The following is a 23,598-nucleotide window of genomic DNA, read 5'->3' on the forward strand; positions in this document are numbered from 1 at the left end:
TAAGGGGGAAAAAAGCATATCCTCTTGCTATGGGCAACTGCAGTCAAATCAGTGGATGTTGCCAACTATTCTGTTGCAACTGTAATTGTATCCCACCCCAGAAGTGACCACTCCTATATGGTACCAGGCTAGTAGTGCATGAGATAACTCGTCCAAGCAACAAAAGGGCCACCTCTGTGTGGGCAGATGGAGTGGAAACTGATCCATACAATTCCTGCTCGACTGATTTGGATCTTTTCACATAGCACTGTTGCTAAATTATACATAGCTCTCCAACACAGGCAAACAGCCAACAGGCTACCTGCTCCATCTGTTATGGCATCACATTTGCCTAGGTATCAGTAACTGCAGTTACCTTCAGATGGTCAAGGGGATTCTGTATGTTCATCTGTTATTTACTTCAGTCAAGTCTGTAACTAGCTCAAGCATTAAGTCTGTCAATGTGCACACAAGCTGCATACACCCCAGGTTGACAATATGGCATAAAACTGCCCTGGTTAAGAGATATAAATGTTGAACTGTTGGGGGGGAAAATGTATTAATTGAATTCATAAATACAGTACCATTCTCTGTGGCTGAAGAGAAGGAGATGCTGCTGGATGGGTTAAGATGTGATGAAGTCTCAGAAGAGTTATGGACAAAACCTCCTTGCATAGCATATTTCAAATGAAGCTTGGAAAAAAAGCTGGGCAGCAAGGTACAGTAAAGTAGTGTCTTAGCCAGGTTCTTGCTACTTGCTACATCTTTTCCAGTGCTAATTTCTGTGATGCTACAATTCTGGACATTGGCAGAAGTAATTGTAAGACTTAGCTTTCAAGATAATGCAAACTAACTGCCAAGTGTCTGTTCTCAGCTAATTTCTTTTCAGAAAAGCCAATCCTTTCTAAAGAAGTCCCAATGAATGTGAAGGAGATGTTCTGCCTAGCATCTCACAGGAAACAAAACTCAAGGTGTTCACAGCACCTGCATGTGTTTCCCTACGTGTGTATATGTACTTACCCACTTGCATTTCAGCATTTCATCCCCACTACCTGCTGCATGTCTAAACCCATTAAATTACCTGTGGGTTCCAGAACTACATAGCTGCTACCACACACAGGTGTTTCATAGATACAGCAGGCCAGGAAGAGGAAAGTGGTCCAAATTAATCCTCTCTTTGAGGTAAAAGCTGACATTTGGACTCAACCATGTCACCAATCACTAAAGAATCCACACAAGACAGCAGGCTTTGCTGTGCACAGAAACATTTCCTTTCTCTTCACCGTACATAAAAGGTGACTCTCCATATCACTGAAATTCACAGCAATGGGAAAGAAATGCCACTGAGTCTCAGAAAACCTTTAAAGCATATTTATCAACAGAACAAAGCTGCTGTTGATTCATGTGTTTTCCTTTCCCTGTATGCTAATACCAAAAACTAAGTATAAATAGTTCTGAGTCTAGTTGTCATCCAGATAATAGGTCTTTACAGTCCTCTGGCATTTATTCCTGACCTAGAAACTCCCATAAACATAACCTTTGTTTGGGGTTTTTGGTGTTTTTTCGGTTGGTTGGATATTTTTTTTTTTTTAATTAACTGGAAAATATGTGTGGCCACAAAGATAAAGATCCTTACAGCCCTGCCAAGGTTTGAAAGGGCCAGCAGCAGAGGCAAGGTATGTGCTGGAGATGGCATCTTAACTGGTGCCTGAAATAACATCTCACAGAGATTGAGATTCATGCAGGGAGCAGATATGGCAGCTGCATCAGACCAGCAGTTGTAGCAGGTGGGCTCCCAGATGCAGTCACCATCCTTCTGCTTTACTTAAAAACTAAATCCACAGCTACTATCATGCAGACTTCTCCTCCTGACTCATCAGGGCACAGCTGATCTGGGCTATATAAAAGCAGCTCTGGAGGCTTATCCTAACAGAAGAAGCAGCCCTGTTTTTCCATGTCCTAACAGCACCAGCATCAGCATATGGTGGAAGTAAATTTGCATCACCTCATCAAGTTAAGAAGTCATTGTCTCGAAGATGTCTCAAGGCTTCAGTGCACAATATACCATTAGCTCTCTGTCCCACATGCATCCAACACAGACAGTGATGTTTTGAGAGAGGCATTTCTAGGGAGGAAAGAGGGAATTTACTTGGGATTAGAGGGCTGCAAAGTTTATGGTTGACAAGTTTGAAACATAATGCAACAGAAGGGTCTGATTCTGTTTTGCCTTCTGAAGAAAAGGATACTTTTTTCAGCACAATTTTTTGGTTCTAACATTCTATATTTCAAGTCCTTTGAGGAAACAAGAATAAAAACATGTCCAGAGAAGGGCCACGAGGATGATCAGAGGCCTAGAGCACCTCTCCAATGAAGACAGACTGAGAGAGTCAAGGTTGTTCAGTCTGGAGAGGAGAAAGCTCCAAGGAGACCTTATTGTGGCCTTCCAGTATCTGAAGAAGGCTACAGGAAAGCTGGTGAGGGACTTTTCAGGGTGTCAGGTGGACTAGGGGGAATGGTGCAAACTAGAAGTGAGTAGATCCAGACTAGATGTTAGGAAGAAGTTCTTCACCATGAGGGTGATGAGACACTGTAACAGGTTGCCTAGGGAGGTGGTGGAAGCCCTATCCCTGGGGGTCTTCAAGGCCAGGCTGGATGTGTCTCTGAGCAACCTGATCCAGTGTGAGGTGTCAATGCCTATGGCAGAGGGGTTGAGCCTTGAGGACCCTTCCAGCCCTAAAAATTCTATGATTCTATAACTTTGGAAGCACTAAAACATGAGACATATTAACTGTCTCTGTTCTGATCCTTTTCTTCTCCCACCATATGTTTTTGGGGTTTGTTTGGTGTTTTGGGATTTGGTTGGTTGCTTGTTTTTTTCTTAGGGGGAGTGGGAATGGGAGAGGAAATAAGAGAAAAACAGCAGCTCTGGAAAGCTGAAATGCAGAAAATATTGCATACCAAAGTCATTTTGCTGATCAAAATCTAAGACAAATTATTGAGAAGGAAATCCAGTCCAGAGGAATACTTCAGTATACCTAATACATCTTTTTTCCTAATGGAAATGTTGAGAATAGAACAGTTTACAGAGGGTGAGGAGGTGGTTCGTGGTTTTTCCCAGCTTTTTGGATAAAAATAAATAAATTAGGAACGAGTCATTTTCTAGCCATCTATGCTTTGTGCAGATCTGTGAAACAAAGGCACACAGATTTTTTCTTCCAAGAGAGATCACTGACATATTGAGTGACTTTTATCTCTTTCCCTGCATTTGGTTTAAAATTAGTTTAGTGCCTACTATATTATGAAGCTCAGTTAATTAATGTTTGCCCAGTGATTGGCCACTCTCCTTAGAAATTGATGTAGATGGGAAATTGCTAGAGATTATTGCTTTGGTTTTTCAAGAAGCATGAATCAGCCCTGTTTCTGATCATTTCAGAACAGCAAAGTACATGTTCAAAGAAGCCATCAGCTCAGCCCATCAGTCATGTAGCTGTGAACTTCACTGGAGCTACTTCTCCCCTCCCTGAGAGCAAATGTTTAGAAGACTCATAATATTCCTCCTAGCAGAAGTAGCTTAAACATGACCCGTTCAAGCAATGGTTTACACCAAAAGAAGGATTCTCAGTTCACTGTATGTTTAACTGCCCTCATTTGTATGGACACTTTCTGACTGCAAATACGACATAGCTGGAACACTAAGGCTCAGTGATTCAGCTATTAACAGAATCCCAGGCAGAATACAGTGCCTCTGAAAAGCTTCTGAGTGGAGCATCATCTAATAAATGAATGCAGCAGTAGATGAATAAAAATAAAACTTAAATTGCCTAGACAGAGGATGCCAGTATGAAACTTGGCTCAAGCAAAATGTATAGGATATGATGACAAGCCCCATATACCTACGGGCATTGTACATTGTATTAATTAAGCCTCCACATTCCCTGTTGCATGATGCTGTGAAGAATCACCCTGGGAAACATTTAACATTCTGGAAATAAATTTGTAGTTCAGCTTATGCATTTTGGAGAAAGGCAACATGAAAAACTTTCTGTCATAAACCTTTAGTGACAGTTTCAGACACTAGCCTAAAGAGAACAACTGGCTTGTTTCATTCTTTGATTTTTAATCACCAGGAGGAGAGAAAAATTAAAGAAGACGGGAAAGGAGGAGAAAGACAGAGGAGAATAAACTACTCTTTTGTGGACCAACTATCATAAATGCACCAATATGTCTTCTTGAAAAAAAAACCCACACACTCAATTTGTTGCCATTGAGATGCTCATTTGATCCTCAAGAGGAAAAGACAAAGATTTAGAAAACAGAAAGGACTCTGGCAGCAGATATACAAAGACAGGCTCAGTCTGTAGAAACAGCAAGTCTGTGTGGCTATGATGGGTGAAAGCAACAGTGACAGGAGGTCTGCAGATCATCACGTGTCTCACACAAGACAGGTTTGCATTCAAAACAGAAGCATCCTCACAGAGAAGAGATGAATAAAACGACCACAGCCACTCACAGGTCTCTTCATCAGTTTAAGAGTGACAGTGCAGCAAGAGAGACCAGAGAAATCATAGAACTCCTGTGGGTTCCTTTGATTTGTGATGCACAAACAATAAGGAGACAAGGCAGCTCAGGGGATTGAGCACTAGATGCACTCCTAGCTCTTCACAAGAGCAGCCCCAAAACATCCTCTTTTCAAGTAGACATGCACAAAGGAGAATGTTTCAAGGGGAGTTTGTGCTATCCAAAATCACAAATTAAAGTTGTGTGGTCAAGCTGTAGATAAATTGAGAGCTTCTCTTTGAGTTCTTAATCTATTGTTAGAGATGAGCAATAAAAGGAGAGAAAAGGCCAAACAAAAAGTAAGAGGAACTCTTCACATCAAAGGAAAGGGAAAAAAAATAGAGAAACTACACTAGATCCAGAAATGGCTTCAGGGAGTCACTATTACAGATTTCCCTTAAAATCAATATTGTGAACAAAAGCTAAGATTCTTTCTCTACCTTTTGGCAAAAAAAAAACAAAACAAAAAAAAACAAACTTGAGAGGAATTTTGGTTTGCTTTTCTTTACTTTTTCCAATAAAAGTAGGATTTTCTCTTATGGAAGAAAACACAGACTTACTGAAATCAGCTCTGAAGTCCACAGGTATTATTTATTGTTTCCTCAGCCCTTACTGGCAGTCACAGGCCAGTATATTCCTATCCCTCAAACTCAGCTGCAACTTCTGATATTTCACTAAACAGGGAAATGTGTTCACATCAAATCTTTTATTGCCTTCTGCCCAGTGGAGGACAATTATCTGTGAGATAATTACAAAGCTCTGATAACCACTGCTATCTCCTATTCCAATTAGCTCCCTACAAATATGCAAGTGAAACACCCTCGCTCACTGGCTTCTCATCCTTGTTCTGTATATGATCAGCAAGTGACAAGTTCTTGAATCAACATTATTTAAAAGAACCTGTTGTGTAGCTAATAAGATACTCCTTCCCACTCCTATGTTCTGCTGTAGCTTCATGCCCACTATACTTAACAACAGCAGAATTAAACTCATCTCATTCTACAGAGGAGGCTCAAGAGAATGCCAGGGAGCCAAAGGATGGGAGTTTCAATTTCTTCTCTTGCTGAGAATGAATTCTGCCTCATATAACTGCTGATGAATTGTCATTTTAAGAGAGTTTGTTAATTTCCAACAGGCAGAAGGCATAAAGAGGGACCTCCTTATCTTTAATGGATGTTATTGGGCGACACAAATGGCTCATGTTTAAATGAACGCAGAAACATCTTGCCTGTTCTGCCATGATAAGACTGCTCTTTCTGCACAGCATGGGTTCAGCTCCTTTTGTTAAATAAAACAACTGCTTTTGTTCATCTTAATGGCAGGCAAACTTTCAAAGGTTCAGAGGCTGAAGTCAGTTCGGGGAAACGAACCAGAATTTGTTCCTTCCTGATTCTTCATGAGAAAATCTATCTGTAGAGCTTTGAGGTATGACTCAAAATCTACTTTCAAGAAAAAAATGTTTCCCTGTGATAATGAAGAGGATAAATCCTCCATCAGATTGTGACTTTCTCCACTATAAGAATGCTTCCAGCCCCAGCTTTGTAGCAGAACAAGACCTCTAAGAACATCCACAAAGATGCAAATCCGAGTGGCCCATCTGGAATGAGATCTGGGGTGAAGGAAGTCTGGGTTCAGGAAAGTTGTTCGCTCTCTGATGCTAGCAGGTAGTTGTCACCAAACAAAATAGCTGGAAAATTATGTCTATAATAAGAGTATGTGGGAAAGTCATTCTTAATTTTCTGAGAACAGTGATGGTTTTTAAAACAACTCCCAAATGTTTCTCTTCCAATCTCTTGAAAAGAAGAGGGCATGTTTCTCACAATGAAAATTCACTCATTTTCCCAGAAACAGAGAGATTAGTGTGGTATAGAACAAAAGCCAAAACCTAAGCCAAATCCTCTAAAAAACAGTGGGACAATATTTCTTGTTATCCACAGAGTTGAAAATATGACACTACTGTCAGCCAAACCTAGCTTTTGATTAGCTTTGCCAAGTTATGACAGTATGGGAGATCCCCAAGCCTCAGAGAAATGCATTATTCAATATATTAATTAGAGGGCTGGCTTTCATCACTGCTTCCTGCAAAGTAGCACAAAGAATTACTCTGGGACCGTTACTGACAGGCTAAAATTAATTTGTGTTTGAGTTCATGTGCATCAGGGAGAGACAGAATAAAGTCAGACCAGGGAGGCTGCAGGAGGCTGCAGTATAGCATTTAAACTTCCAGGACAGTGAAACATAGCCAAGGAATCTGGACATCTTACCTGGTATTGTGTTGAACGGGGAGACAGATCCTTCTACCATTTACTGTCCAGAGAGACATGGCATGGCACCTCTCTGACAAGGAAAGACTGAGACCTGGGCTTCTTTAGCCTTGTGGTAGTTTGAGGAGTCCCAGGTTCCCTTAAGAAAACTCCATAGACCAAGACTCATCCCGGGGACAGAACTGGTCACCCCAGGATGTTCTAATATTGTTATTCTACTCCGTTTTCCAGTGACACAGTTTATCAGCCCATGCCTGGTTGACATCTCTCTCTTTTTCCCTTCTCCTCTCCTCCCTCCCCATCTCTCTCTGGGAAGAGGGCACTTTCCTTCCTCTCTCATGGTCTGTGTGGGGGATGGCTCCCAGCGAGCAGGGAATTTTGAGCTCTGTCACGCAGCCTGCTAGGGCCAGTGGTCAGCTCTGGCCTACCCTCAGGTCTGCCAAGGGTGGAGGGGGTAGAGGATTTCTAGATGGGTTTAGTCAGACAGACCTGGCTTAGCTTGTGGATGTGTTCATTCTACCTGATTGCCTTTTGCATATATGCACTGGTAAATAGAACCTCTCTTTAAACTTCCAATCGGTGTGCAGTATCTTCATTCTCACTCTTCAAAAGGACTAAAAGTCACTTCTGTCCTCCAGTCCTGGGTGGCTCTTGGCCTCAAGCTATGACAAGCCTGGAGAAGAGAAGGCTGAGAGGGGACCTTGTCAATGTCTACAAACATCTGAAGGGTGACTGTCAGGGGGACGGAGCCAGTCTCATTTCAGTGATATCAAGTGATAGGGCGAGGGGCAGTGGACATATCTCAACCACAGGAAATTCCACTTCAACATGAGAAAAAGCTTTTACTGTGAGTGTGATAGAGCACTCACACTGCCCAGAGAGGTTGTGGAGTCTCCCTCTCTAGAGATCTTCAAAACCCACCTTGGCTTGTTCCTGTGTGACTTGCCCTAACTGGTCCTGCTTTGCAACTGGGATGGACTCGATGACCTCTGAAAGTCCCTTCCAACCCTTATAATTCTATAGATTCTATGATCCCAGCCAAGAATCAATCTTAACTGGGAGAAGTATTCAAATTCATCCCTAGATCTTTCTTCGTAGCGGCTTGCCTGATCTGCTCCAGTCTCAGACACCTAATCACAAAAGAGTAGAGAGGATTACAGAGTGACCCAAGACTAGCCATAAGGGAAATAAGAGAATCACAGAATCAAACCAGGTTGGAAAAGACCTCCAAGATCATCCAGTCCAACCTATCATCCAGCCCTAGCCAGACAACTAGACCATGGCACTAAGTGCCTCAGCCAGGCTTTTCTTCAACACCTCCAGGGACGGTGACTCCACCACCTCCCTGGGCAGCCCATTCCAATGGCAAATCACTCTCTCTGCCAACAGCTTCCTCCTAACATCCAGCCTATACTTCCCCTGGCACAATTTCAGACTGTGTCCCCTTGTTCTGTTGCTGGTTGCCTGGGAAAAGAGACCAACCCCCACCTGGCTACAGCCTCCCTTCAGGTAGTTGTAGACAGCAATGAGATCCCCCCTGAGCCTCCTCCTCTCCAGGCTAAACAACCCCAGCTCCCTCAGTACAGAAAGAAATCTGAGAGATGAGAGACCAAAGAAAAAGGCTTTTTGAGAGCTGAAAGCCATAACTGCAGTAGAATAATATGTGACATGTCATGGTAAGCCTTACTTTTGAAGTCAATGAACAGAAATATTTCAGTCCTTGCCTTTCTTTAAAAGAAAAATAAATTAAAAAATAAAAACCAGAACACAGCCTCCCTGCCAACCACAGCACATTAAAGTCATAAATATGGATAACATCACAAATTATATTAAAATCACAAGAGATCACAAATTCTAAAAGCCAAATAGTATCCATGTAAGGACATCCACAGTTACATTAGTGGAGAGGGGGTAATCCATTCTTCTCCAAGATATGCCATGTGTCCCAAGCAAAAGGAAGCCATAAAGAAAAGTTCCTTGAAGTCAATTCATTCCTAAATTGCCCTTCCTGAGGGTATACACTATCCATTGAAAGAACTCATTCTATCTGTGATATCAGCCAGACCTTCTGAGGTGACATAGCCATTGTGAGATTTCTACCATGTGGCTCTTTTCTTGTGCATCTTTTATGACTTCATATGTTTTAAAGGAAATTTTGAAGGACTCTCAATTATTTTCCACCATAATCACACATAAATCTTGTAGCCAGGATAGCACAGCATCCATAGGACTTTTTTACTAAGTCAAACACTTATTGTCCTAGGAAAATGGGCAGTAAGGAAAGGAGCATCATACAACAGCAAAGTCAGGCAACAAACATCCTTTAGGAGTTCTTTCAATGCATCAGTTACTATTTAGAGCTTGTATTTGTAATACAAGAGACTAGTGGCATCAAATCTCCTTTCTAAGACGAAGTTACTAGCACTGAGTACAAATGCATACAGAAACCCCAATACCTTTAATTTTAGTGTCAGACAAACTAGAAAATGTCTTGTAATACTCCTCCAGTAGTGTCCTAGGGGTTTTTCCCCACTTTCTACAAACATGCTTTCCAGGATCTGTTTGTGTCAAGCTCTCATAAATTGAAACAAGCAAACAAACATCAAACCAAAGCAACCATTAAAAAAGAAAAAAGGACTGTACTCAGAAGTGGGAATGGTAGTTTGAAAATTACACTAACCATGGGCACAAACAACTGGGGACTGTGTGGCACCTATAAAACAGTCCTGCAAGGTTTCCCAAAGGCAGAAAGTTGAGGTTTTTCCTGCTGTTAGGATCAGTTAGGATTTTATACTTTTAGTTATTCATTAAATGTATCATAACATCCCTTGAAGAACACTTAGTAATCTGTAGTTGAGAACCAGGACAGAATTAAGTTTAGGAAAAAAAAATACTCATGGACAAAGGAAATATAAAACTTAACAAAGGTTTCCCAAACTTTGTTGATCACTTTTGTCAGCCAACTGATCACTGTTCTGAAGGACATTATACGCATCTAACATGGATATTAGGGACCAACATCTGCTCTGCATCACAAAACATCAAGATGGGAATAGGAGTCAGGATCTATGTCTGCTGGTTTTATCCGGAGAGTTTAAGACTGCATCCTTTCCCTACTGCAATTTTAAAAGCTCATATATTGAAAATGAGATTTTATTCAAGTTTAAAAGTCAGTTTAGAAAACATCCCCCCAAATATCAATATCAAAGATTTCAGAATCTTCCTTTGTTTAATTTTTTTGAGAGAAACATTTTGATAATGTTGACAAATCCTAAAATACCTTTATTGGCTTGAAACTTTTTCAACAGAAATTAACACTACTTCAGTGAATGAAAAGTATCCAACTCTGTATCCAGGTTCCATTTCTATCTCTGCCACCAAGTTACTGTGCAAACACTAGTCAGTTACAGCCCAATGTTTGGAAATATTAAACATCTATAATGCCAACTGCATTAACTGCAGACACACAAAATGAAAACAAAATCCCTAACCTCACAATTCCCCCTACTTGCTCAAGGGAAATAAAACTGGTCTTATTATCCCCATGATGTTGTGACCTTTAATTAACTAATGTGATCTTGCAAGGAGATCTTTCAATATATGCCAAGACCTTTTAAGAAGTTTTCATCTCTCTTGAACTCTTACTGCAAAGTTTGAAGCTAGAGTTTGAAACTTTTGATCTAAGCCTAGTACAGTTCATTATGGTGGTGGTGGTTTGAACAACACATTCCAGATTTATTTTAGCACTACCCTTTGGGAGAAAGACCTTTCCCAGGTGCTCTCACTCACAGGGCACAGGAAGCAAGTCCCTTAACATAGGTGAGTCATTAGCCAGTGAATCTCCAGTAATAGGTCTCTGTTCAGTTCTACATGTGCAGCCCACATGAGTAACCGCTGGGTATATGTCTCAGTGAGGCTAGACCTGGTATTATCCATGGCTGCCAAATTACTTATTCTTTTTATCCACAGCTCCATGTACAGTATGGTTTTAATTCTGAAAAGCTCTAATGCAGGATTACCTAATAGTCAAGTTGACATTTACAAGACTGTGTTTTCTTAACACTGATCTTGGCTGTAAAAAAAAAAATCAGGCAATGTTTCCCCAGCACTATGCAATGACACCATCTGGTAGTTAATGATTAGTGGGATTTACAGGAGACACAGGCACATATTTGGCTAACCATTTCATTGCTGACACACTAGTAAAGGTAACCTTAGATGTATCTAAAGGTCACTTCTGGAACTGCTGCTGAAACAGTCTGTGTGGATGCAGACTGGCTCTGAGATTAGGAAATATCAGTACAGTCACAAAGATGAGGAAATAAAACCAGACACAAACCTTTGCCCAGCTGCAGATCCAAACCCAGATCATAGCATTTTGCAACACTGAGGTAAATCTCTTATCCTCTGCTGCAGTACTCCCAGATATCCAAACCAGCCTCCAGTATAGTCTTCATGAATTTAAGTCACAAATAAATAGAAACACGTTGGGTAAATTCTATCATTTTTCCTAGCAAAAAAATATGACAAAAAAAGGACTGAAAAACCTTACTCTTGAGGCAAAATTTGTTAGTTTTGTGTCTCAAAGACTGTGATAGAAAACTCATAACTGCAAAGGGTAGCCTAAATGGATGCGCAGCCTCTTCCCTTCTCTTAGTGAAATCACAGGTTGCTTCCCTCTTCTGATGGTTAATCTCTGGAGTTCAAAACTGAAAGTGGATACCAAACTAACTAGAAATCTGGAAGGTTATCAAAGAAAGAGAAAATAGGAAAAAAAATCCCAACACCCTTTGTATTACTCAGTGATGAGTGCCAAGAAATGCAAATGAGTCCTCCAGCACAGAGCAGCCTGGAGAGACTCTAAGAATATATCTCTGTCCTCTACACAGGATGGTGATCCTTGTGTATGCTCAGCAAACACAAGAAGGGCCTCCAAAGACAGATTCACAGGTGATGATACTCAAACCTAATTAGCCAGAAACAGGTCATCTTGTGGACTCCACATTTTAAAGAATTGAACTGTAGAATGATAAAATAACTTTGTATGACACTAAAGAACCTTTTCTGTGTCTTTCATTCTTCTTTTGCGTTTGTAATCCACTGCTGTGGCACCTGATAGCACAATGTTTGAGTACTTCACCTAGTGGAATGGTGAAGTGGAAATGTTCTTACTTAGGGGCTAGCAAGGCAATGTCAACTTGAGTCACCCAAGATGACATAGAAAAGCTGTGGTTCGGCAAAGTGCTGAAAAACGTTTGGTGAACCAAACTGTCCTGCCTGTCTGCTTAGATGTGTTGTGCCACCACAGAAAAGGTAGAGGCAGTAAAAGAACTTAAGGACAAATACGAGTTCTTTTCTGAAGACAGTATTCAGTCAGCACAGAACACACCATGTGTTTCACAGACAAGGAAACTGCCCCAACATTTCTACAGTATAAAATATGGACTGCAGATTTCATATCCCTCCACAAAACAGCACAGGTGTCTAAGTCAGAGGGAGAGAAAATGAGCAGGGGCCAGAGGGAGCTGCAGAAAAAAGCTGTTCTGAAAGAAAAGAACACTGAGTAGGTCTGTAACAGATTTTGCACCCATACTGGCTCCAGTTATCTTGAGTCATTTCAGTCTGATGAGTGATCTGGGAATTTTGGTGTCACATCAGCGTAAGCTCCTATTTCCAGCCTTACAGGATGCTAAGTTATTAAAATCTCTGAGTTCAAGGCACGTGGGAGCCAAATTTGGATGCCTGTACTCACGTCAAGTAACACATTCTGTTCAATCTCTGCCACTGCCATCAGTGGGTGTAGTTAACAAATGAATCCTACTACAAGAGTAGAGATCTCAAATCCTAGTTTCTGCTGAGTAGCCCAGAGGTGAACTTCAGCTCATACACAAATTCTGAGACAGCTTCAGGAACTGATTAGAAATGTCCCATAAGCTGAGGGACATGTGACACCCATATGAGAACACAAAACAGCCCAGTGATTAGCAACAACATATGAGACTAAGGGAAGAAGTTGAAGGCAAGAGCCAAGGTACAAAGCCACAGATGAGATTTGCTTAGGACTTTGATGAGTGGGGAGCCATCACAGATGCTGCCTGCCAAAGTTACAGCAAAATGCACAGAGTCAATTTTGTGTCCATGACTAACAGAGAGATCTTGCTTACTCTGCTGGCTGAGAATCCACATTCCAACCTCATGAGTTCTGATGCAATTGTAATTTTCTCCTGGCCTTAAAGTCTCTGTATCTGAGCTCTCAGGGATGGTATAATTATTTGGAAAGGTCTCAGAGAGAAAAGTAAGACCTCTCCTTCTCAGGCTGACTGATCCCATGACCCAGATGAAGATTATAGTCTTCACAAGCCCATTCATGGCAGCCCGAGAGATGAAAGTCAGTTTTTGAAGGCAAAAAACATTCAACAAAGGTTGCCCCGGATGAAGCCAGTTGCATTCAAATCAGATGAAGGCTGTCTCAGCTGGGAGGGATGCTTACCTGAGTCCTTCCTAATAAACAATGCAGAGCAGCACCTCTGATTTTGGTATCTCCTTTTAATTTTTACTTCATCTCTCCTGAAAGTTTCAATTAAGAGGTTTGATAACACAGTATTTGATAAGCTGAAGAACTTCACAGAATAGTGGTCTCATGGCCCTCTGCAACTTAGAGCAGTACCTACTTTTCCATGGATTAATAAAATCTTCAAGCTGTCAAGGCTAAATTGTTCTCCTTGCATTTTTTTTTTCTGTACATGTCTTACAACCCCGAGCTTCTGAGCCATCACAGTTTGTAGCTTCAAAAAGAAAGGAAGGAAGAAAAGAAATCAGACAGCTAAGGGAAGTTATTATGTTCCAAAATTCATCACCTCTGACCCCCACTATGAATTGGTTCCAATCTTTCTCACTCTGGGAAACCTAATTGACTCTCTCAGAAGGTTTACTGTCAATGGAATAAAGATTTCTAAGTCTATGCCATATGAGTTTTAACTATAGAAGGCTTCTACATTTTCTAAGAGAAAGACACTTGAAACAGAGGCATTATATAATGTAGTGCTAAAAAGCAGCATTCAAACTATGCAGACCAAACACAATCAGGTCGATTGTGGAAAAGAATATAGAGGTTTGGTTGTCATGTGAACAGAGGCAAACAGACAATTCCCATTAAATATTAAGATATTAAAGTAGAAAATAATCCACTAAAACACAGCCTCTACTTTAAAGAGAGACTGCACTTTGTTACCAAGTCTTGTACTCAAGAAAGTCTCTCTCATAAGCTCAACTCTTCTATTTGAATGGTAGGGTAAAAGTATCCCATTGGATCAGCTGTTCTATTCCACAGAAGGACACATCTGGAAGAGGATCTGTACACATCTTTTTCACATGGCACTTAGCATGAATACTGAAATCAAAAGGTTTGGATAATCAGGTGAATCACAGGATGCAGGTCACACAGGAACACATTCAGATGGGTGACCTGCATTAGATTATGGTCCTGCTCTGGCAGGGGTGTTGGACTTGATGATCTCCAGAGGTCACTTCCAACCCCTAACATCCTGTGATGCTGTGATTCACCTCATTATCCAAATCTTTTGATTTCAATATTCATGCTAAGTGCATGTGAAAAAGGTGAGTGCAGACCCTGTCACCAGAACCAGGAGAACATAATTACTTTTCCTTCACTGTTGAAAGATGAAATTGTAAAATGGTACGACAAGGGTCTAGAACTCTGGTAAATTTTCTAAGTCTATGTGGCTTAGGAAGCTTAGAAGTTCCTTTTGCCAATGCTCAAAAACCTTACACTGCCCCAAATCCACAGGCATGCTAAGCGAAATCTTCACAACTTTGTGCCTAAAGTCATGTTCTAAATCTGGAAATCTAAAGCTGTTTAGAGAGATCTGCAGAAAGATCCAGACACTTTGAAAATCCCATGAGGTGTGTCTGCAAGGTGTGGAAATACTGCAATTCCACTCTATGGATGTTTTGGGCCTGGATTCCAGGAACTTTTAAGGACAAGTAGGAATTTCTCAGACAATACAACTGCCAATATACATATGTCAAGCTTGGCCATTGGGAGTCAATTCTTAAGTCATTTACAGTCTTTTTCTTATTTTTAGCCACTCAAAAGAAGAGTCTCTGGTTCCTTGATATCACAATATTTTTTGGCACCTCTTTTAACTATTTGCAGATTTTGTCAATCAGCACTTCTGCATATTCACACACACTCCATCATCTGGCATGTGGTAAGTACAGTCTTAAGAATCTCATTTAAACCCTAGATTCAGCTACAGAATAATATTGCTGAGTTTTCTCTTTCTCTCTAAAGTTAATTCATGAGCTTTCACATGGCAAACAGAAGTCTGAAAAAGTGACATCCGAAATAGAGGCCTGGAGACAGGAACTAAATTTGTTTAATCATCTGCTTTTAAGACACTCTCCCAGTTTTGGAGGTTGACACTTGGGAAATGGGAAGGAAGATAGTCACAAAGCATACTTTTAGCAAACCACTTGCAGATCCTAGGCTCCCACTAGTACCACGTGGCTCCTTAGAGAGTGATTCAAAGCAGTCTGTATCATTACTTCTCCCAACAGTTCTGTAAGGGCACTGGTCAGAGTGGCTGGCTCTGCCCAGGGAGTGTGATGCAGATTAAAGAAGCTCTCCAAGGGTTGAAAAGTAAGAGGTCTAATGATCACAGCTTTGCCACTGAAGCACTGGGCAGTTTCTCTGGGTTACTGTAAGTAGGTCTATAACAAAGAAGCAAGTATATAACAAAGAAGCAGGAGTTTCACAGTTACCAAAAACTTGCAAGACACTGCTGTTATCAGGTAAGAAAGAAGAGCAAACATGGAGACTGTATCACTGTAAGACGTGCACTGTGGCCTGAGTATGTAACATTGACGATGACCAAACCCAAGAGTATATTTAATGTTTAGGCAAAGCAACCAACCCCTTCAAGCTAGATGCCTTTCTTCTCTGCATGACCTCTCCAAAGCAAGCAAAGCCTGAAGGCATAACTCACCAATAAAACCTGTTTGGAGTGACCCGTTCGTGTATAAGCTGCCACTTTCTCCCAAAGTCCATGGAGCTGTATAGCTGAAAGACAGAGAGAGAGAAAGGAGAAATATAAACTTTGTGGAGAAGAGGTAGGACTGCTGTTAAACAAAGTACTGAGATCAAAGACCAGGAATGGATTATCCTGCACAATTATCCACCAGCCTCACTGCCAGGAAAAGCTAACACAGAAATCTTCTTCCTTCAAATTTAATCCAAACTGAGCTTATGAGACTCAAAAGCAGGTTGGCTCTTCCAAAATCTTTTCAAACAATTTTGTGCTTTCCAATTTCAGTCATCAACACATTCACTTCAGCTGCCATATGACACAGCTGTCAGTCCTCCTGGCTTTTTCAGCCCTGCAGGAGGCAGGTGATTGATGACATATAAATTCCTAACATTAAACTGGACAAGAGACAAATTTGATTAGCTAACACAACTGTGATGTGGTAGGTAGTGACTCAAGGTCATGTTGTGATTTGCTTTTATGGTCTGAATTACATCTGTGTGGGAAAGAAAAGGAAATTGCTCTTAATCTACTGCATTCAGAAAAAGGTCTAAATTTTGAGGTAAGTGAGAAATCAATCTGCTCACTAGTTAAAGACAGTGAAATGGCTCTTCTCAAAAGCAAATTTCCAATCCAATGATCATTTTGAGTCTTTCTACCTAATAAAGGGCAAAGTCAAAATATCATCAAATTTCCATGCCACTACACACTAGGGCTCAGGCATAAAGTCACAGAAACACAGAGCCACAGGATCACAGGATGTTAGAGCTGGAAAAGATCTCCAGAGATTACAGAATTCAACCACCCTGCCAAAAGCAGGATCTGCTAGGGTAGCTCACACAGGAATGCATCCAGGTGAGTTTTGGAAGTTACCAGAGAAGGAGACTCCACAACTTCTTTGGGCAGCCTGTTCTAGTGCTCCATCACCCTCACTGTAAAGATGTTTGTCCTCATGTTGAGGTGAAACTGTCTATGTTCAAGTTTGCATCCACTGGTCCTCATCTTATTACTGTGCACTACCAAAAAGAGATTGGCCCCATCCACTTGACATCCACCCCTCAGATGTTTATAGACATTGATCAGATCCTTTCTCAGGCTTCTCAAGACTAAACAGCCCCAGATCTCTCAGTCTCTCTTCACAGGAGAGATGCTCACTTCATACATACTCTGATTAACATCACAAAAAACATTCTCCATATACTTACTTACCCACAATATACTCACTCATAATAAAAGCATCTAAGAAATATCTACTCTGAAACACTGCCTGCTATTGTAAAGCAAACAGGATTTCAAACGGATTTCACGTGAAATAATTTCTGACTTAATAAAGTAAGAGTTGATTGCAGACTAAAGAGGTAAAGAAGGGAGCTGGGAACTTTAAATGTTTGTAATTGTGCAGGTTTGGGAGTTACCCGCTCTCCCTACATGGCCATGAATTTACCAGACTAACTCAGCCAGCTGGAAGTTAAAGAATGAAGCAGTATGTATTTATCATATGGCACAATTTACAAGCACATATATACAATACATACTGATATTTACAGCTATATACAATAATACATAAGTTAAAAGTAATACAGAAATACAAAACTCCTCTTGAGCAGCCAAACTGCCTAAGGAGGCTCCTGACCAACCTACTCCCCTCCTTCCTTCTTCTTTCCAACCCCCCTCCCTTATCTCAGGATCCCACTTACATGAAGGGTGAGCTGCAAAAGGTCAGCAAGAGGTTAGAAAAAAGAATGATTAGTTTGAGTTACGCAGGTTCAAGTAAAGATAGTGGAGCAGGCAACAGTCAGGCGGAGACTGACCTGTCTTTTGTACTGTTTAATGTTTTTATATCCCTAAGTAAAACCAGTGGGTAATGTAGGCATCACTATTCTTTTATTTTCACAGCCAATGATCTCATTTCTCTCATTAAAATATTCCAATTAGCCTAAAAGCAGCACAGCAATGTCCAAATTTAGGTCCTTAGGGGGGAAACTATATCATTCAAGTAATGGTTCTGAATTTGATTGGATTTTGAGTAACTGAATTTACAAATCAACACAAAATCATGTTCAGATTAGAAGAGTTCACAACCTAGTGACGTGTGCTATGACACAGCTATGATCGATGACAAAGTGTGACTGAGAAGATAAACTACACGTGCTTGCAAAGAACATTAAAATTTCTTGAATGGGCACTGTCTCTGACCACAGAGATCCAGCAGCCACATCAGAACTTGACCACAAAATGATTGCAAAGATCTGAAAAGGTTGAGTTGTGTCCAAAGTCTGAGGCAGATGGTTAATTCTCTGTCTGTACTCAAATTCACAACCAAACCACTGTATAGGTACCAAAAGGAAACTCAGCAACTGATATCCAGTCCTCACCAAGTGTCTAATGCAACAAGCATATGTAGAGACAAAAGAAACCTTTATGCTATTGGGAAGTCAAATCTCCAATAATGACAACTCAAACTGCAGATCACATTGGGAAAGAGATGGAATCAGGCATCCTTCAATCTTCATATCAAAATGGGCTCCAGATATGTAAAACTCCACTCTAGCCAATACCACTGGGCTTGTGGTAAGAAATACTAGGAAAGATTTTCTACTCCATGTTCTTCAGAAGATCAGATATAATCTGACTATCCAGTGTGGCTGTATTTCTCTGGCACTGTCACCTGACAAGGTAAGACACTCCACTACAAGCCTGTGTTATCTGGGCATCCTCTGGTCCATCAATTACACCAGTTTAGAAGAATATAGTAGCGAATCTGCTCTCTCTCCTTCTGTTTTGGGGAGACACGACCACGGGAAAGAGGACAAAGAACCTGGAGCCACTGAGTCTAAGGACTTTGGCCTGCTCAGATTCGTTTTGCTCCTGTGGTAAACAAGGTACACATGCTTAGCTTGTGTTTGCCTTGTGCAAGGCCTATGCTTTTCCCAGACTTGGGTAAAGCAAGCCTATGGTTTTACTTAACATGGTCAAGCTTGGATAAGTGCCATTATGATTGGCTTTTCTGTGTCCAAAGGCCTATTAATCTCAGGCTACATTCATAATAAGAGATCCACAGGTAAAGGCAACATGTTCTGCCATTGTATTTGTGCCTGCTGCTGCCTGCTGCTATTGCTCTCTGCTTATGACAGTGATTCTGCCATTGCATTCTGCAGCATTATGCTAAAGCTATAAGCTAGCTCTGCTGAATTGCCTGGAAACTGCCTGCCTTGAGTTTACCAAGAACAGGCTCTAAATGCAGAAGGGTGGGGCAAGCCAGGACATCTAATAGTCCTATTAGCCTTCCAGGACAGGTGGTGAGAATTTTGAATATCCAAATTAATAAACAATATTAATTTTGAAAATTATAATCTTGCATTAATTACTCCTCCATTACAACAAGTCTTGCGAGGAGTGGCTGAGGGAATGAGGATTGTTAAGTCTGGAGGCAAGGATGCTGAGGAGGGACCTCATTACTCTCTACAACTACCTGAAAAGTGGTTGTAGTGAGGCCAAGGTTGCTGTTCTCCCTACTATCAAGTGATAGGACAAGAGGAAATGGCCTCAGATTGCACCAAAGGACGTTTAGATTCAGTCATAGAACTGTTGAGGCTGGAAGAGACCTTTCAGATGATTAAGTCCAAGTGCTTACTAGAGCTCACAATTCCACCACTACTGCTAAATTACTATCACTAACCATGTCCCTCAGTACCACATCCATGTGCCTTTTAAATGCCACCAGGGATGGTAACTCCTCTACCTCCCTGGGCAACACACTGTGATGCCAGATATCACCTTCTGTGAAGATTTTTTTCCTAATATCTAACTTGAACCTCCTTTGGCACAACTTGAGCCTGTTTCCTCTTGTTCTGTCACTAATTGTCATGCCACAGATTGAGTAACAGAAAAAATTTCTTCACTAAAAGGGTGGCTAGGCACTGGAATAGGTTGCCCAGGCAGGTGGTAGATTAACCATCCCTGGAGGTGCTAAAAAAACAGGTAGACATGGCACTTCAGGACATGGTTTAATGACTATGGTGATGATAGATTGATGGTTGGACTTGATGATCTTAGGGATCTTTTCCAACCAAAACAATTTTATGGTTCTATCTCTCTCTCACAGTGTACCATTCAGGGAGTATCCCTCTCTCTATCAGGACAAAACCCAGATACCATCTGTTAAGTACTTTTTTCCCTCACTTCTTTCTATTAAACCTCAGACTGACTGGTGGTAGAAAGATTAAATTGAACTTGCAGCCTTTAGGCAATTTCAGATAAAGAGATAAGGAGGGTATTATTCACTTCAAGAAGTTTTATTTATTCACCTACTTATTCTAGGTGCCCACTGTGAATTTTAATCAGATGACGGAGTCTTAAAGCTGTATGATGGAACAAATTCCTGAAAGGTCTCTCTGGCTCAGTTCACTTTCACAGTATTTTTTAACAGATGCAAATGTAAAGGTTAGTGCTGAATTACTAAGTAAAATACACAACAAAGAGTTTTCTAGTGTGTTTTAAAATTGAATATATGTGTACACTTTCTGTTCATCTCCCTTTGCAAGAGAAGAGATGCTTTCAGAAGAGATGTGCTAGTTTGAAGCAAGCTGGAATGTTTTGGTAGAAGAACTAGATAACGGGCAGTGAAATGAAAAACAATTGTGTCTACTTCTCTCACAGTCACGCTGAGAGCTCTGGGAAGAAGAAAGACTTTTTTCTCCATTTTTGTTTTCTCACTCTTGCTTTTGCCTTAGACCTGGTCACATCTTATTAACCCTGCTCCTACTAACCTTGCTCCCTAACCTCTTGGCTGCACCTCTTTTCTTCCTGAGAACTGGGGTAAGGTTGAGAGGGGCCGGGGGGAGGTGTTGGGGTGGATTGAAAGCCCCTCCTGGGGACTCAGGTTTCTGGGAGGGGAGTTGTGCTTTCATATTGTTTATCCTTTGTATATTTCTGTATATAATTGTATATAAGTGTATAGATTGTAAATAGCTGCTTGTAAATTCTGCTAGCTGTAAATAAATTGCTTCATCTATATTCCCAGAGGCCGTCTGAGTTAGCTGGGACAAATACAAAAGTGTGGGGGGGCGGGGTAACCCCCAAACCATCACAAGAGACAATGAATTTAGTGGCAAGTACAGCAGATTTCAATGGAGATTAATTTGCCGTAAGGCTGAATACTCAGCAATAGAAAGAAATGAGATTTGTTTGCCGCTCAGTTTTTCCCCTTTTTAAAGCTCTGCTCCAGCTCTTTAGCGATGAGTAATCCCTGACATTTCCACCTCAAAGAGTACTCTTAACACCTTGGTTCAAGCGGGATGGACTTCAACGTGCCCTGAAGGTATGTCCTTTCTGCTGCCTACTCCGATGAATGAAATTTAAGACCACTGTGGGTCTTTATGGATTTTGTGCCTTGATGCAACTAAAGAGTTGTGTGTAGAGGACTTGACTAAAGAGCAATTCAGAAACAGGACTCAGAACAGAAGAACAAAGCCTGGGCTCAAGGCAAGGGTGGCAAAACTCTCTTTTAACATAAAAATGAACTCGGCAATCCTGCATCTGCCAAAGAGGCACCTTAGTAACACAGCTGCAGCGCTCAGCAGATCCCAGTAACCTCTGCACCCATTTGAGCAGATAGGTTCCAAAAGCCTCCTGAAAGCTAAAAAAGCCCACACAATGTTCAAATTCCCTACTGAGCACATCACAACGATGCTTATGAACGTTGCCTACCCTTGTAGCAGACAACAGGGAGTTTTACTAGGCTTTAGAATGATCCTAAAATTTCTGCTTGCCTGCAGACTGGCATACAACAGTGAACACAGGACAGATGGGATTCAGGAAGGTGAAGAGGCCACCACTCCATATCAAAAAAACGTATCTTTCATTGTGCTCTCAGGCTTGAGGAAGCACCTGAAGTGCTACTCTGAAAGTAACAGCCTGGTCACACTAGCAGGATCCAAGAGCAGTTCTGTTTTCACACCCAGCTTTAAGGTCATCCTGGGAAGGGCAAGTGAAGTCTTTGAGAATGGTTAGTGAGCAGTGGGTAAAACCTGCCTGTGCTCAGGAGCCTAGTTAGAGCTAACATTATGAAAAGGCCATAGTACCAAGAAGGTAAACAGTAAATGTTTATCCAAATGGCATCACAATACTCCACACTTGAGAACTGTAGCACCAGACATAGCACATCCACCAACACAGTCCTGCAGTTTACCAGGAATACACAATCTGTGCATGGAAAAACCTTGGCAGCCCAATATATAACTTCATTCCACCACAAGCCAGAACCTTAACTCATGCTTGTCTTGCTCAGCACCACTCTGGGTCATAAGGATATTACACACCATAGAAGGCTGTTTGAAGAATGTAGTTTCTTCAAACTTTAAGAACATTTGCAACATTTTATTTAACACCAGCACTGTTTCAGAGATAAGCAGCAAGCCTCTTAAAGAGGGAGCTTTATCCCTGATGTCAGATTCTGTTCCACAAACACAAACAAAATACCATAAACAAAGCCAGAACTACAGAGCTGGAAAGCAGAGTTATACACACAAGCGTGCATGTACAGTGTTGTACATGAAAAACATTGTCACACTACTGCAATTCCCCACTTCAAACTCTCAGGGTGACACATTCTGCTGGTGTGCTTGGATCATGTTGTTTGAGGCTGGAGTAATTTGATTTGGGTGTTTTGTTTTCCCCATGAAAGTTATCAAAAAACACAAAAGGGTCATTTTATTCAAGTCAAGCTTTTCAGAACTGAGGTACAGTGAGAAAGTGACCTGCTTAAACTCCACTTATGAAGAGATGGGGGAAGAACAGGATAAAACTTGAAGGAAGAGACTCAATCTCTTAACATTAGTCATCCATGTGCAAGCTGGTCACCAAGGCTCATTTTAAGGCAGACAATGTTCAAATAGGCACTTGTAAACCACAATTCCCAAACTAAGATATACTTCCAAAATTGCTTATTATCCATGATTTAAAGGTCTGTGTTTCTCTCCATAGACAGTAATAAATTTCCACAGTGACTAGTGCAGAAGGAGATAACCCTGCCATAGATAGGTGATGGACTTCATGTTAGGTTCCCTGTACCAAGGTTGACCTGCTTGATGTTCATGAGGGAAACAAACAGAAGACTGAAGTGTGAGGACAAGCTGAAGAAACATCAAGCATACAACTGTCTGGGTCCACTGTACCACAGCAAGAAGCACACTAAAGATGTGAGGTATAGATTGACAAGTAACAGACTAAAGAATTCAAAGCTCTCTGAAAATGTATAGACTCTTATGTTCAAAGACAGATGAATAATTAGGACACCAGGAACGTAGATAAAAAGCTTATATCCAAATAAAATCAAATACTCTTTGATGAAATGAGATCTATTGGCCTGAGCAATCCTCTGTTGCGATTCCCATCAATAGTTTTCTGCTTGCCAGCCAACCCTGGGATGCAAATAATGGTGTCAGATAAAGTGAGGAAGAACAGCCAGACCATATATACTTAAAGGAATGATTCATTTCTACGCTCAAAATTAGACTTCCCCCATAAAATACACTCTGCTGATGATGGAAGGATGTATTCATATCACTTTAGCAGGGTGAGAGTCAGCCTAGCGGTAGTTGCTGGGCAGCAGCGGACACATGACAACATGATGGAAGAGGACAGGCAAATTAGCCTGTCAGAGCATGATCCTGAGCAGCAGCTTGGACTGCTTACATGAAAAGATGGCTCTGATCCCAGAAAGCACAAAATCAAACTAACATTTTCCCAGC

At 41.1% G+C, this 23,598-nt stretch overlaps 1 protein-coding gene across 1 annotated transcript in view; it reads right to left on the reverse strand.

The window, feature by feature from the left end:
• Positions 1-23,598, reverse strand: part of SORCS3 (sortilin related VPS10 domain containing receptor 3) — a 354,871-nt gene that overhangs the window by 113,362 nt on the left and 217,911 nt on the right. The window contains exon 5 of the mRNA XM_064144433.1: positions 15,809-15,882. Coding sequence (XP_064000503.1) covers positions 15,809-15,882 — 74 coding nt within the window. The remainder of the gene's footprint in view (positions 1-15,808; positions 15,883-23,598) is intronic.

Source organism: Pogoniulus pusillus, chromosome 6, assembly GCF_015220805.1.
Source record: "Pogoniulus pusillus isolate bPogPus1 chromosome 6, bPogPus1.pri, whole genome shotgun sequence".
NCBI classification, from domain to species: Eukaryota; Metazoa; Chordata; class Aves; order Piciformes; family Lybiidae; genus Pogoniulus; species Pogoniulus pusillus.